General features: G+C 35.2%; 1 protein-coding gene across 7 annotated transcripts in view; it reads left to right on the forward strand.

Annotated features, from left to right (window-relative positions):
* ARMC2 (armadillo repeat containing 2) overlaps nt 1-13,279 on the forward strand; it is a 184,694-nt gene that overhangs the window by 101,374 nt on the left and 70,041 nt on the right. For all 7 annotated transcript variants that reach the window (XM_056818642.1, XM_056818646.1, XM_056818641.1 and 4 more), the window contains exon 11: nt 11,293-11,438. In XM_056818642.1, the coding sequence (XP_056674620.1) occupies nt 11,293-11,438 (146 nt within the window). The remainder of the gene's footprint in view (nt 1-11,292; nt 11,439-13,279) is intronic.

The raw sequence follows: 13,279 nt of genomic DNA on the forward strand, positions 1-13,279 counted from the left end.
GGGTCCTCTCTCTGGTGATGTAGGTTGTAATCTATCTATGCCTGTCCTTCCATGTGTCTCTCATCTATGTCCTCCAGGAAACCCACCACAAGGGTTCCACCTCTCTTTGTCTTGATGTTGTCTGGATACCAGTGGTGCCTGCTGGTTGTCCACTCTCTCTCTTTCAGTCTTACCTCTCCCAGTCCCCAATTCATATATTTTTCTTATTATATCCTTAACATGGCTTCTCTTAGCATAACTCCTCAACAGTAGCATGTCACAGCCTGCCATTTTAGTTATCTTCAATTTCAGTTCATATATGAGTGTTTGTTTCAGGGAGAATTTAGTTCCTTAAAAGTATAGCCCATAATTCCCAAAGCAGTTCAGCCTGCTCTCTTTCTCCTCTATAACTCTAGGCCTAGCTTAGTGTCCATTTGCAGTTTTACTGGGGGCAGCTAGGTGGCTCAGTGGATTAAAAGCCAGTCCCAGAGAAGGAAGGTCCTGGGTTCAGATCTAACCTCAGACACATATCTTAGTTTTGTGACCCTTGAAATGCCTAATTGACACTTAAATAACTATATAGGTTCAAGGGTGGTATTATAGGGCCAGTAATCTGGTTGGGGAACGGTATACCAATCCAGGGCAAGTAGAGCCAGACCCTGAACTAATAAACACAGACACTGTATCATAACAGGACAGTTTGGTTTAATAACTAAGGGAAAGGTGAAAAGGGGTTTGGGAATATCTAAACTAAAGAACATAAATAACCCTCCCCCAAAACAAGCTAGTAACTTCAGAGAGATGGGTGTCTGCACTGCCAGTTAACCCTCTACCTAAAAGTCCCAGTTCCTACAATAAACTACACTTCTCTAACCTAAATTTCCCCCTTGGAGGGTGATAGAGGTAATAGGATAGGAAGGTAAGCAGAACCAGGGCTCAAAGGGATAGTCTCACTGACAGATGGTTTTTTAGTGTCTTCAGCAGCTCTGTAGAAATATCTCTCAGCTTCAAGAGGTTGGATCACAAGGTAAGCCACAGGAGAGAGAATTCTGGAACCTTCCTGCTTCTGCCTTTTCAGTAGCTCCTGCTCCTTCCTTTCCTTATAATACCCTGGGCAAGTCACTTAACCCCCATTGTCTAGTCCTTACCATTCTTCTGTCCTGGAACCAAAACACAGTATTGATTCTAAGACAGAAGGTAAAGATTTTTTAAAAGAAGAAAAGATGGATGTACTGATGGGTGAGCTGTATGGATTGTCTACCTACTTGTGTAATCTGCATAATAACCTGCACATCCTTCATCCTCTTGATTTTTCTTGTGTCTGTAGTTAGATGAAACTCCTGTGAATGATTTTTTTTCCTTTTAAACATTATTTTATTTGGCCATTTTCAAACATTATTCATTGGAAAAAAGGGATCATTTTCTTTTCCTCTCCCCCGCCACCCTTTCCATAGCTGACACGTGATTCTACTTGGTATCACATGTGTGTGATCTGAACCCATTTCCATGTTGTTGGTATTTGCATTCGGGTGTTCATTTAGAGTCTCTCCTCAGTCATATTAAATAATTTTTTAAATCACTTAAATCATGAAGGAAATGTCTGAGATCAGATTTGAACCCAGACCTCCCATCTCCAGGTCTCTATTCATTGAGGCACTTAGTTTTCCTTTTGTGAATGATTATTGATTCGTTTAGAGGATTTACAGGGTTCCATCCCAGTGTCATCTGTAAAAAGGAATATCTGTAAGACCTCTTTTTCTGTAGGGAATACCTCTTCAATTTGTATGCTGCCCTGTACAGCATCTCTGACAGGGCCTTGGGTGAGCATATGGTCTACCATTTTATGGATCACTTAATATTTATAGTCAGCTAATACTGAGTAAAATTATCTGCTTTATCTTTCAAGGCAATCAGGTATGGTTTTGGCATGTATAAGAGATACGTTATAGGAGGAGAGACTTTAAAGTGACATTTTGTTCTACCAAACTCAAATCAAATGTCATAGCTTTTCCATAGTCAGTAAATGATAAGCATTGTGGGATCTTACATTCTCTACACCTTTCAATCAGTTGTGTAAATTCAAAAGTGTGTAAATATGAAGATGTGATCTTCTGTAGAATGTTACTTATGGAAGCCTTCTTGTTTCCTCCTTTATATAGATTACTCTTATAAACATTTTGTAGGGGTGAAAGAGTTGGCACATAGGTTAGTAGTTATGAATATTCTCTTGATTGCCTTTTTTTGGCAATAAGATTTGTGTTTTTCCCCCTTTGCATTTAGTGTCTTTCCTTCTTGCAGATAAATTGAGAATTTATCCCACAGCACCCTCAAAATCATGTTGCCTCTGTTTTGCACTTGGTAGAACTGTGAACTGATACATCCATTTTGGAGAGCAATATGGAATTATGTTCAAAAAGTTATAAAACTTTGTATATCTTTTGACCCAGCAATACTACCATTACATTTATTTCTAAAGGTGATCACGGAAATGGAAAAGAATCTATATATTCCAAAAGATTTATTGCAGATTTCTTTGTGGTATCAAAGAACTGGAAATTGAAGGGACGCCCATCAGTTGGGGAGTGACTAAACAAGTTGTGGCATATGCTCATGATGGAATGTACTATGCCATAAGAAATGACCAATAGGTTAATTTTGGAAAAATATGGAAAGACCTAGATGCAATTATGAAGAATGAAATGAGCAGAACCCAGAGAACATTATATACAGCTACAGAAATATTGTTTGATGAATCATTTGTGTATCTTCAACTCCAGAGAAAGAACTGATAAATAGAAATAAGCAATACATAGTTTTATATATGCATCTGTCTTTTTGTCATATGATGCCTTCTCTGATGGGGGAAGGTGAATGAGGGAGGGAGTTAACTGGGTATTTAAATGTAACAAACAAACAAATAATTAAAAAAATTTTGCCTACAACATGGATGTCTTCTGTATATATATTTGTTCTAGTTCAGTTGCCTCTCATACCATTTTTTCTCTTTTCGTGCCATTTTCTCTTGTTGTTGTAGCACTCATGGGACTATGGTTTTAGAGTCCAAATGTAGTGGTTCTTCTGTCCTTGAAAGGGAAAAGTGTTGTGTATAAAAAGCCTTTACCTTTCTATTTTTCATCAGTTTATCTTTCAGGTTTTATCCTTTCATCCCTTCAAAATGATATTCAAGTCTCTCAGCTATCTTAAATATTTTTTTCATTGATGTTTCATGAGTGATATTATTTTTCTTCCATCATCTTATTCCACACTGACATTGCCCTTAGCTCAGTGGTTTCTAAGTTCTTTTAGCCTCATTATTATATGATTTACATATGTTAAACTTCTTCAGGAAGTTGGCATATAATAGGTGCCAATAGTTTCAATAGTTTCCTATATCTTATCATGATATGGAAATGACCCAGTAGTCTTCAAGGCCATTGTCAGGAGAATACTAGACCTAGATGGTTCTACTTTCCCAGAGGGCTTTTAGTATAGTCCTGGCAAAATGCTTTTAGCACCTTTTAGTCTCAGGACCCCATTATGAAAATTGAATGCTTCCAAAGATCTTTATGTTTATCTATCAACATTTGCTGTATTATAAATTATTAGATGTTAATTAGAAATTAAAACATATGTACTTATTTTAATTTGCTTAATAATCAGGGATATTAATATTAATTCATTGAAAGACAATAAATTCATAAGTGTATTAACATTTTAAACGAAAGCCCTTACCTTCTATCTTAGAACCAACTGTGTATTGGTTTTAAGGCAGAAGAGTGGTAAAGGTTAGGCAATGGGAGCTAAGTGACTTGCCCAGGGTCACACAGTTATGAAGTATCTGAGGCCAGATTTGAACCCAGGACCTCCTGCCTCTAGACCTGGCTCTCAATCCATGGAGCCACCTAACTGCCCCCATATTAATATTTTTAATGAAAATAACTATTTCTCAAAACACAAAAATTTTATGAAATTTTGTCTTACATATTTTTACAAATCTCTTTAATATCTTACTTAATAGAAGACAGCTGGATCTTCAAATCTGTTTCTGCATTCATTATGATGCAATATGTTGTTTTGCTTGAAGTATATGAAGAAAATCTGGTGGCCTGCAGATATTTAGTTGGAAAAGGGAGAATTATTTTAAAAGGCAAATAATTTCTAAGTATTATTATGAAGATAGTTTTGGCCCCAAAGACTGAACTGATTTCTGGAACTCCCAGGACCAATCTTCCTAAATTCTAATGAGATTATTACTAATAGATGTCTTTGACCTGGACAATCTGTTAGACCAAAAGGAAAATTACAAAATGGACCTTAGTCCCTGGAACTATTAATGGCAGAAATCGCAGAAAAGGGAACAAACCATACAGATTTTTAGACTGTTTATAAACATTACCTTAACTCTTGGTACTCTGGATTGTGAGATTCTTGTTAAATTATGAGTGGACACACTACTATTAGAACCCAATCTCATTAATCTTGATGATTTTTGCTATAAATGAAAGCTGAAGATAAAAGGCTTTTGCAGCTAAATGGAAAGATGGTTCATAGCTACTTCTTGGAAGGGCAGATAAATTGGTACTTCCAAAGAACATCTTTTGTGTACTATTTAATCATTTCATATTGTAGTACTCATGATGTCTTTGCAAAAAGACCATCATCAAAATATTTGTACCTTATGCACCAACATCTGTTACAGAGAATAGATGAGCAAATTTAATGAACAACTCAATAAGACCCTCTAAATTAATTAACATAGTATTTGATTTGAGGTGACTGAAATGCAAAGATGTATTGGGGGGGATGACAAAAAAAGATTCTGGAAAATATGGGTCTAGGATACAGAATCAAAGGCATATAGAGACATAGATGATCTCATGCCTATACATTCCAAATAATTCCTTTGAGTAAAGAATTTGGAAAGAGTAGACATGGTAAATACCAAAAATAAAACAAGTTATTAAATTGATTTTATTTTAATAAACAGGAAATAACTCATTACTGATATAAACTTATATTGGTTGCAAGGTTTACCTGGAAGCATGGTTTTCCTTGTTGGAGAGAGAAATGGAAGGACCATGAGAGAAGGAATCAAAGTTAAGGGAGTTTTGCCAAAGATGAATGTGTCTATGGATTTGAAACTGTGGTAGCTGGGTGCAGCTAGATGGCTCAGTGATTGGGACCCAGTCCTGGGTTCAAGTTTGGCCTCAGACACTTCCTAGCTGTGCAACCCCAAGCAAGTCATTATCTAGCCCTTATCACTATTCATCCTTGGAACCAATACATAGTATCAATTCCAAGTTGGAAGGTAAGGGTTTAAAAAAGAAAAAAGAAAAAGAGCTGTAGTGGGAGCTAATTGCAGATGAAGGATTCTGCTACCACATAAGAACTTAAAGCATCAGCTATCATTGTGAAGTTGGAACCTCATCTCCTTCACTCATCTGCCTTTGTTGAACATGTCGTTTACCTGAATGTGCTTTGATCTGGTGAATTTATCTCCTACTGACTTCATCTTCCCTTGTAGTGAAGACAAAGACTGATTGACCTCCCTTTCTGAATTGAAGGACGAGTTCCTTTTCTTCCCTCCAACTTATTTAGATTTTATCTTTAAAAAAAAAAAAGACCTAGTATTGACCTATTATTCTATCTCTCATGGCTAAAGGTAGTTTGAAAACCTGAGTCTTTCTAAATGAATTTGTTCCCATTGTCTATGAGCATGTGGTCTCTTGAGATCAGAACATGGGTGAGGGGTTTTTGTATTTTAAAGATTGTCTAAGCCAAGACTGTGTGGTTTTGGTGTGAGAGGTTTAAATACCTTTCTGGAAGTTATTGAGTTATTGGTTATAATGATTCTAAAACTAGAACTCAGAGCTCACATTTCTCTGAAAGAATGAGCTGATTGGAATCAAGGTCTCTCTTAAGGGTGTAAGCCTTGATCTTAGAGACTAAAAATGTACCCATTTATTTGAAGGTGAGTAGGGACCAAAACCCCAAGTTAAGAACAGACAAATAAAATAAAGTGGAAAATTTGGTCTACATTAAGACTACATTAGTTCTTTCTCTGGAGGTAGATGAAATTTTTTTGTCAGAAGTCCTCCAAAATTGTCTTGGATTGTTAATATTGCTGAGAATAGCTATCTTTTTCAGTCGATCATTGAACACTATTGTTGTAATGATGTACAATGTGTCTTAGATATGCTCATTTCACTGTATATCAGTTCACGTAGGTCTTTCCAGGTTTTTCTTAAATCATTCTGTTCATCATTATGGCATGCATTCTTTTTAAAGCCCTTTCGTCATAATTCCAAATTGCCTTCCAGAGTAGTTGAATCAATTCACAACTTCATCAGCAATGCATTTGTGTCCCCATTTTGCCACATATCCTCCAACATTTATTATTTTCCTTTACTGTTTTATTGGCCAGTCTGCTAGGTACCTTAGAGTTGTTTTGATTTGTACTTCTCTAATCAGGAGGGATTTAGAATGCTTTTTCTTGTGCTTATTGATAGTTTTGATTTCTTCATCTGAAAACTGCCTGTTCCTATCCCTTGACCATTTGTGAATTGAGAATGGCTTGATAACTTGTACATTTGACCTAGTTCCTTATATATTTGAGAAATTAGTCCTTTTTCAGAGAATTTTGTTATAGATTTTTCCCTCTGTTGTTTCCCTTCTAATTTTAGTTGCATTAATTTTGTTTGTAAAAAACTTTTTCATTTAATATGATCAAAATTATTCAATTTACATCTTATAATGTTCTCTATCTCTTGCTTGATCTTAAATTCTTCCCTTTCCCATAGATCTGAGAGGCATACTATTCTATGTTCACCTAATTTACTTATAATTTCTCTTTTTGTATTAAACTTGATCTAAGCCTAATTTTTTCCATACTGATGTCCAATTTCCCCAGCAGTTTTTGTCAACTATTCTTGTCCCAAAAGCTGGGATCTTTGGGTTTATTGAACACTGCCTTTCTGAGGTCATTTACGTCAAGTCTATTCAGGCTACTATCTTTCACATTTTTTTCATTAGTTCCCTTAATATTCTTGATCTTTTGTTCTTCCAGATGAACTTTGTTATAATTTTTTCCAATTCTGTAAAAAAGGTTTTTTGGTAGTTTGATAGGTATGGCATTGAAGAAGTAAATTAATTTAGGCAGAGTTTTCATTTTTATTATATTATCTCATCCTATCCATGAGCAATTAATGTTTTTTTCCAATTGTTTAGATCTAGTTTTATTTGTGTGAAAAGTATATTGTAGTTGTATTCATATAATTGCTGAGTTTGTCTTGGCAAATAGATTCCCAAATATTTTATGTTGTCTAGAGTGATTTTAAATGAAATTTCTCTTTCTAACTCTTGCTGCTGAGTTTTTGGGGTTTTTTTTGGAAATTTGTAGAAATGCTAATGATTTATGTGGGTTTGTTTTGTGTACTACAACATTACTAAAGTTATTATTTTTAGTTGATTTTCTCAGATTCTCTAAGTATACCATCATGCCATCTGCAAAGAGTGATAGTTTAGTTTCCTCATTGCCTACTTTAATCCCTTCAATTTCTTTTTCTTTTTTTATTTGCCTCTCCATGAACCCTTATTAATATTGATTTCTATTGCATTATGATCTGACAAAGTTGCATTTATTATTTCTGCTTTTTCTCATTTGTTTGTGATGTTTTTAGGCCCTAGTACATGGTCAGTCTTTATACATGTATCATGTACTGCTGAAAAGGAATTATATTCCGTCTTATCCCTATTCAGTTTTCTCCAGATATCTATTAACTCTACTTTTTCTAACATTTCATTCACTTCCCTTGCTTCTTTCTTATTTAAAGGAATTATATTCCGTTTTATCCCTATTCAGTTTTCTCCAGATATCTATTAACTCTACTTTTTCTAACATTTCATTCTCTTCCCTTGCTTCTTTTTTATTTTTTTTAATTTGATTTGTCTAGTTCTGATAAGGGAAGTTTGAGGTTCCCCACTAGTATGGTTTTTTTATCTATTTCCTTCTTAAGCTACTTTAGTTTCTCCTTTAAAAAAAACTTTTAAAAACTGGATGCTGTACCATTTGGTACATATATATTGAGTACTGATATTTCTTCATTATTTATACTGCCTTTTATCAAGATGTAATTATCTTCCTTATCTTTTTAAATCAAATTTATTTTTACTTTAACTTTGTCTGAGATCATGATTGCTACTTCTGCCTTCTTTTTCTCAGTTGTATCCCAATACATTCTGCTCCAGCCTCTTACCTTTACTCTGTGTGCCTACCTACCTCCTGTGTTTCTTGTAAATAACATATGGTAGGATTCTGGTTTTTAATTCATTCTGTTATCACCTTCCATTTTATGGGTAAGTTCATCTCATTTATATTCATAGTTATGATTATTGTCTGTGTAATTCCCTCCATTTTGACTTTTTCCTTTAATCCTGACCTTTCTCCTTTCATTCCTTTTAGCCAATCTCCTCTCTTCCCCCTCCTTTATATTATACCCCTTTCCATTACCTCCCTTCTTATTCTCCTATTACTATGGGGCCTTTTGATCAGCCCCCCCCCCATCTCTCCCTCTTATATTACTCCCCTCTCCACCACCTTATTTCTTATTCCCCTTTAGTTTCTCAATAGGATGAGATATAATTCTGAACTCCAAAGAATCTGGCTGTTCTTCCCTCTCTGAGCCAGTTCTAATTAGAGTAAGGTTAAGTGTTACTTTTCATCAACCTCTTCCTCCATTCCATTGTATTGGTCTTCTTCTCTCCCTCCCCCCCTACCTCTTTATGTGATATATTTTATCCCATTTTACTTCTCTTTTTCCATTTCTCTTAGTATTATCCTCTTCTTCATCCCTACTTTTACATTTTTTGACATATCCTAAATAGCTTACTACCACACCCTTTAAGTATGCTTCTGCTAACTTCTAACTACTATGATAATAACAATAATTTTTAAGAGTTATAGATATCATCTTTCCATTTATGAATATGTCATTTGACCTTATTGAAGTCCTTAAATTTTTCTCTTTCTTATTTACATTTTTATGCTTCTCTTAAATTTTGTATTTGGGCATTGAATTTTCTGTTCAAGTCTGGTCTTTTCTTGAGGAATGCTTGGAAATCTTCTATTTTATTAAATGACCATTCTTTCCCCTGAAAGAATATAGTCAGTTTTGCTGGGTAGTTGATTCTTGGTTATAAACCCAGTTCCCTTGACTTCTGGAATAGCATTCCATGCCTTCTGGTCTTCCAATATAGAGGCTTCCAGATCCTGTGTGATCCTGACTGGGGCTCTATGATATCTGAATTGTTTCTTTCTATTTTTTGTAGTATTTTCTTCTTGACCTGGGGGCTCTTGAACTTGGCTATATCATTCTTGGGAGTTGTCATTTGAGGAGGTGTTCTGTGGATTCATTTAATTTCTATTTTAACCTCTTCTTCAAGAATATCAGGGCAGTTTTCTTTGATAATTTCCTGTAGTATGATGTCTAAGCTTTTTTTTTTTTTTGGTCATGACTTTCGAGTAGTCTAATGATTCTTAAATTGTCTCTCATGGATCAGTTTTCCAGATCAGTTGTTTTTTTCAGTGAGGTAGTTCATATTTTCCTCTACTTTTTTATCCTTTTGATTTTATTTTATTGTTTCTTGATATCTTGTGAAATCATTAGCTTCTAATTGTCTGATTCTAATTTTTAAAGACTGAATTTCTTCTATGACCTTTTGATCCTCCTTTTTCCATTTGTTCCACTCTTTTCAAGTTACTCTTTTCATCCTTTGACTTTTTTGCCTCATTTTCCTAGTTGTTCAATTCTGGCATATAAGAAAGTATTTTCTTGTTTTAATTCAGGTGCCTCTTTTTCCAGATGCCCTATTTTGCTTTTTAAGCTGTTGTTTTCCTTTTCCTATTTTTCTTTAACCTGTCTCCTTTGATTTTTTTAATTCCTTTTTGAGCTCTTCCAGAGCCTTAGTTCAATTTCCTGGATTTTTTCAGGTTTTCCTTAAAGTTCCTTGGATCCTGTTGACATCTGTTCATTCTGTTCTTTGGTCTTTATCCTTGTAAACTCCCTCTGTTGGTTTACTAGAATAGAGTGTTTGAGTTGCTCTGCCCTGGAAGGAATCTTCAGTCTTCTCTCTCCTCTGTTGGCACACTAGATTGGAATGGTTGAGCTGGACTGCCATGCTAATCTGCTTTGAGGTTAAATCTTCACTGTAGACTGCTGTCATGGAGGGCACCCAACCAGATGGCCACCCTCAAGTTCCTCCCTACCAGCCACTGTCAGAGCTTTGGACCTCACATGATGAGGTGCTCCATCATGGTTGCAGCCTCCACCTAGGAATCCCACAGTTAGCTGGCGTCTGATCGCAGGTCTCAGTGCAGTAGATGGGGGAGAGGTATCAAGTCTTTCCCTGATACTGTGGAAATTGACTCTCTCTCTGGCTACCCTTCAAGTTGTGTTCATCAGGAGGGTCTTGTGGCTCTGCCTTGTTGGATTTGAATTTTGGTCTTTTTTTGGATTTGAATTTTGGTCTTTTTTGAAGCACTTTTTAAAGATTGGTATAGAAGGATGGTCAGAGGTTTTGACCTTTGCTATTCCTAAGCCACCATATTGACTCTGCCTCTCTTCTTTTTTCTTTCTAAAGACCTTTATTGTTAAATATTTACCAACATGCCATTGCTTGATTTCTCTTCCAACTCTGAATCTATGATGGTCCTCTAAAGATGAAGTTTGATTTAGCAATAAGGCTTTTGTGAACCCAGCAGCTCAGTACTTACATTACAAGAGAATTAAACCAAGTCTCAAATATTAATATCCAAAGTCATTATTTCATTGCTGCTTATATATTTTTATATATATATATATATATATAAATGAGGCTTCTCAACTCTGTAAGCTTGTCATTTGACATATCCAATTGAAGCTATTGTGACTATTCATAAGCTATGCTAGGCAATGCTTTGTCTAGTTCTTTCATTTATATACAAATACAGCATGTTTTGCTAATCTTGAAGATTTTTTTTCTTTGGGTTGTGAATGCTTCAATTCATCTTTGTTTACTATTTCCAGTTTTCATATTTTCTGTCACAAGATAACAACTTAACATTGAAAACCTAACACCATTTATTTTCTTTGAGATGTAACTCTTAGTTAATCTCCATGTTATTTAGAGAGAGATGTACTGGCAGATAACTGTATGGCAGAGATTAATTCTAACTTCATGGAATTGTGAGTTGCCTTATGATGACTTTGTGGAGTATTCATCTACTTTTTCAAATTACCTACAATTTATTTTTCATTTTATATTTTTTCCTTACAGATGACTGCCACCATGAGAAATTTGGTTGATTTACCCATGGCAAGATGTAAATTATTGAACAACAATGCCCTTCCAGTGTTCTGTGGAGTGATGGAGCAGTATGAAAATGATAAGGATGTCTGCACCAATGTTGCTAGAATATTAAGGTATGTAGAATTAGAGGGAAAAATACTATGTACAAATGCTAATCTTAGGATATTGTGGTATTTAGATTTTCACATTTCTGAAACAGAATGTTTTTATTATTTATATGATACTACCTTCCAGTAATGTAGCAATTTCCTAACAATTCATATTTTTGGCACCCAGACTACTAATAAGTACAGATGGTAGTTTGATTTCATAAAACATTTTTCTGAGGATCTCAGCACATTCTACAAATATGTTAAAAGTTTCTCTCTGAGGGTGATTTAATTAATCCCATTTTATAGAGGAGACACAGACTTTTCCAAAATTGGAAGTAGTGCCAGGCCTAAAGCACAAACCTTTTCAAGACCAAATTCTGTGTTTTTTCTCCTAGACTTTATGCTTCATCCCTTTATACAATATGTGGTATAAAGAAATCATATTATTTATCTCAGTGAATCTTTCCTGATATCATGAATATCTTTTAAAATGTGAGTTTCAAGGGAAGCTAAGTGACTCAATGGATTGAGAGCCAGGCCTAGAGATAGGAGATCCTGGGTTTAAATGTGACCTCAGACATTTCCTAGCTGTGTAACCCTTAAAGTTATAAATTAGATTCCATTACCTGGCAATGAAATAATGCTATATTCTTAAAGTGTTTCCTAGATTCATGCATACAATTTATTTTTCTCAAAATCTTAGTGAATCTGTAAGTTTGGAACTATTATTTATATGCTTTTTTCATAAACTTTTATAATTGTGGTTTCCATTCAGTCATGAATATGACTGTTGCTTTTGCAAAATTGGTAGACACAGAATGTAGAGGATTTTAAGAAATATTTTTAAAATCATTCTTTTAAAGTTTTTTTTAAATATATGTAACAGCTATAGTATGCATTTTTAGTTACTGGGGACCAGTATTGCAACAGGAAAATAAATTAGCCAGTATCAGTATACAGTATTTCTCAACCCTTTGTATGGAGTAGACACTGGCAGTTGCTAAATGAATGAGTGAATGGGAGGAGAGAGTGGAGATGGCTCTCCAGTGGGACATCTACAATCTTTAAATGATTTTTCTCAACTATATTAAAATATGGAAGTTCTAGAGGTTCTGTAAATTCACAGTCCTACAAAGAGAAAAATGGCACCTTGGAGTTGTGAATTAGAATGCTGTTGTCCCTGGCCTCAAGGTTCCTTATCTTGGATTGATTTAAGTCATTCTAAGACAAACAGTTATTTTTGTCCTTAAACTTGTTACACTGTGGTTCACACTTGTCTTAGGACAAGGAAAAGAGTTAAATATTTGTGTTTCATATTTTTTCCCCTTGCATGATGAATGGTAATATCTACAGATAGTTTGAATTTATCTAACTTTTCAGATTTTCACAGCAACTATGTAAAGTAGGATGTACATTTGATGTATTGATAGACATTATTAAGTGCCTGCTCTGTGCCAAGCACTGTGCTAAGTGCTGGGAATAAAGAGAGAGAGAGAGAGAGAGAGAGAGAGAGAGAGAGAGAGAGAGAGAGAGAGAGAGAGAGAGAGAGAGAGAGAGAGAGAGAAAACAGCCCCTACTTTCAAGGAGCTCACAATCTAATGGAAAATTTCTAAAAATTGTTACTTAGTTAGTGAAACACAGCTTTTGAGGACATTCCAAACCCATTCTGATTCCTAGTATATTACTCCCCTTTCCCCCATTACACAGTGGTATTGTGTAGCACTGAAGGCTTTGGAACTGCTCTCCCAAAACTCCATCTGACTAGTGGGCTTTGTCCCCCAGAGACTGGCTACTCCATCTCCCCTCAAGTCTAGGAATTCCCCTGAGAGGCTTTGAGCTCTCATTTCTAATGCTGTACTCAT

The sequence above is a fragment of the Monodelphis domestica genome, chromosome 2 (assembly GCF_027887165.1).
Source record: "Monodelphis domestica isolate mMonDom1 chromosome 2, mMonDom1.pri, whole genome shotgun sequence".
Lineage (NCBI taxonomy): Eukaryota > Metazoa > Chordata > Mammalia > Didelphimorphia > Didelphidae > Monodelphis > Monodelphis domestica.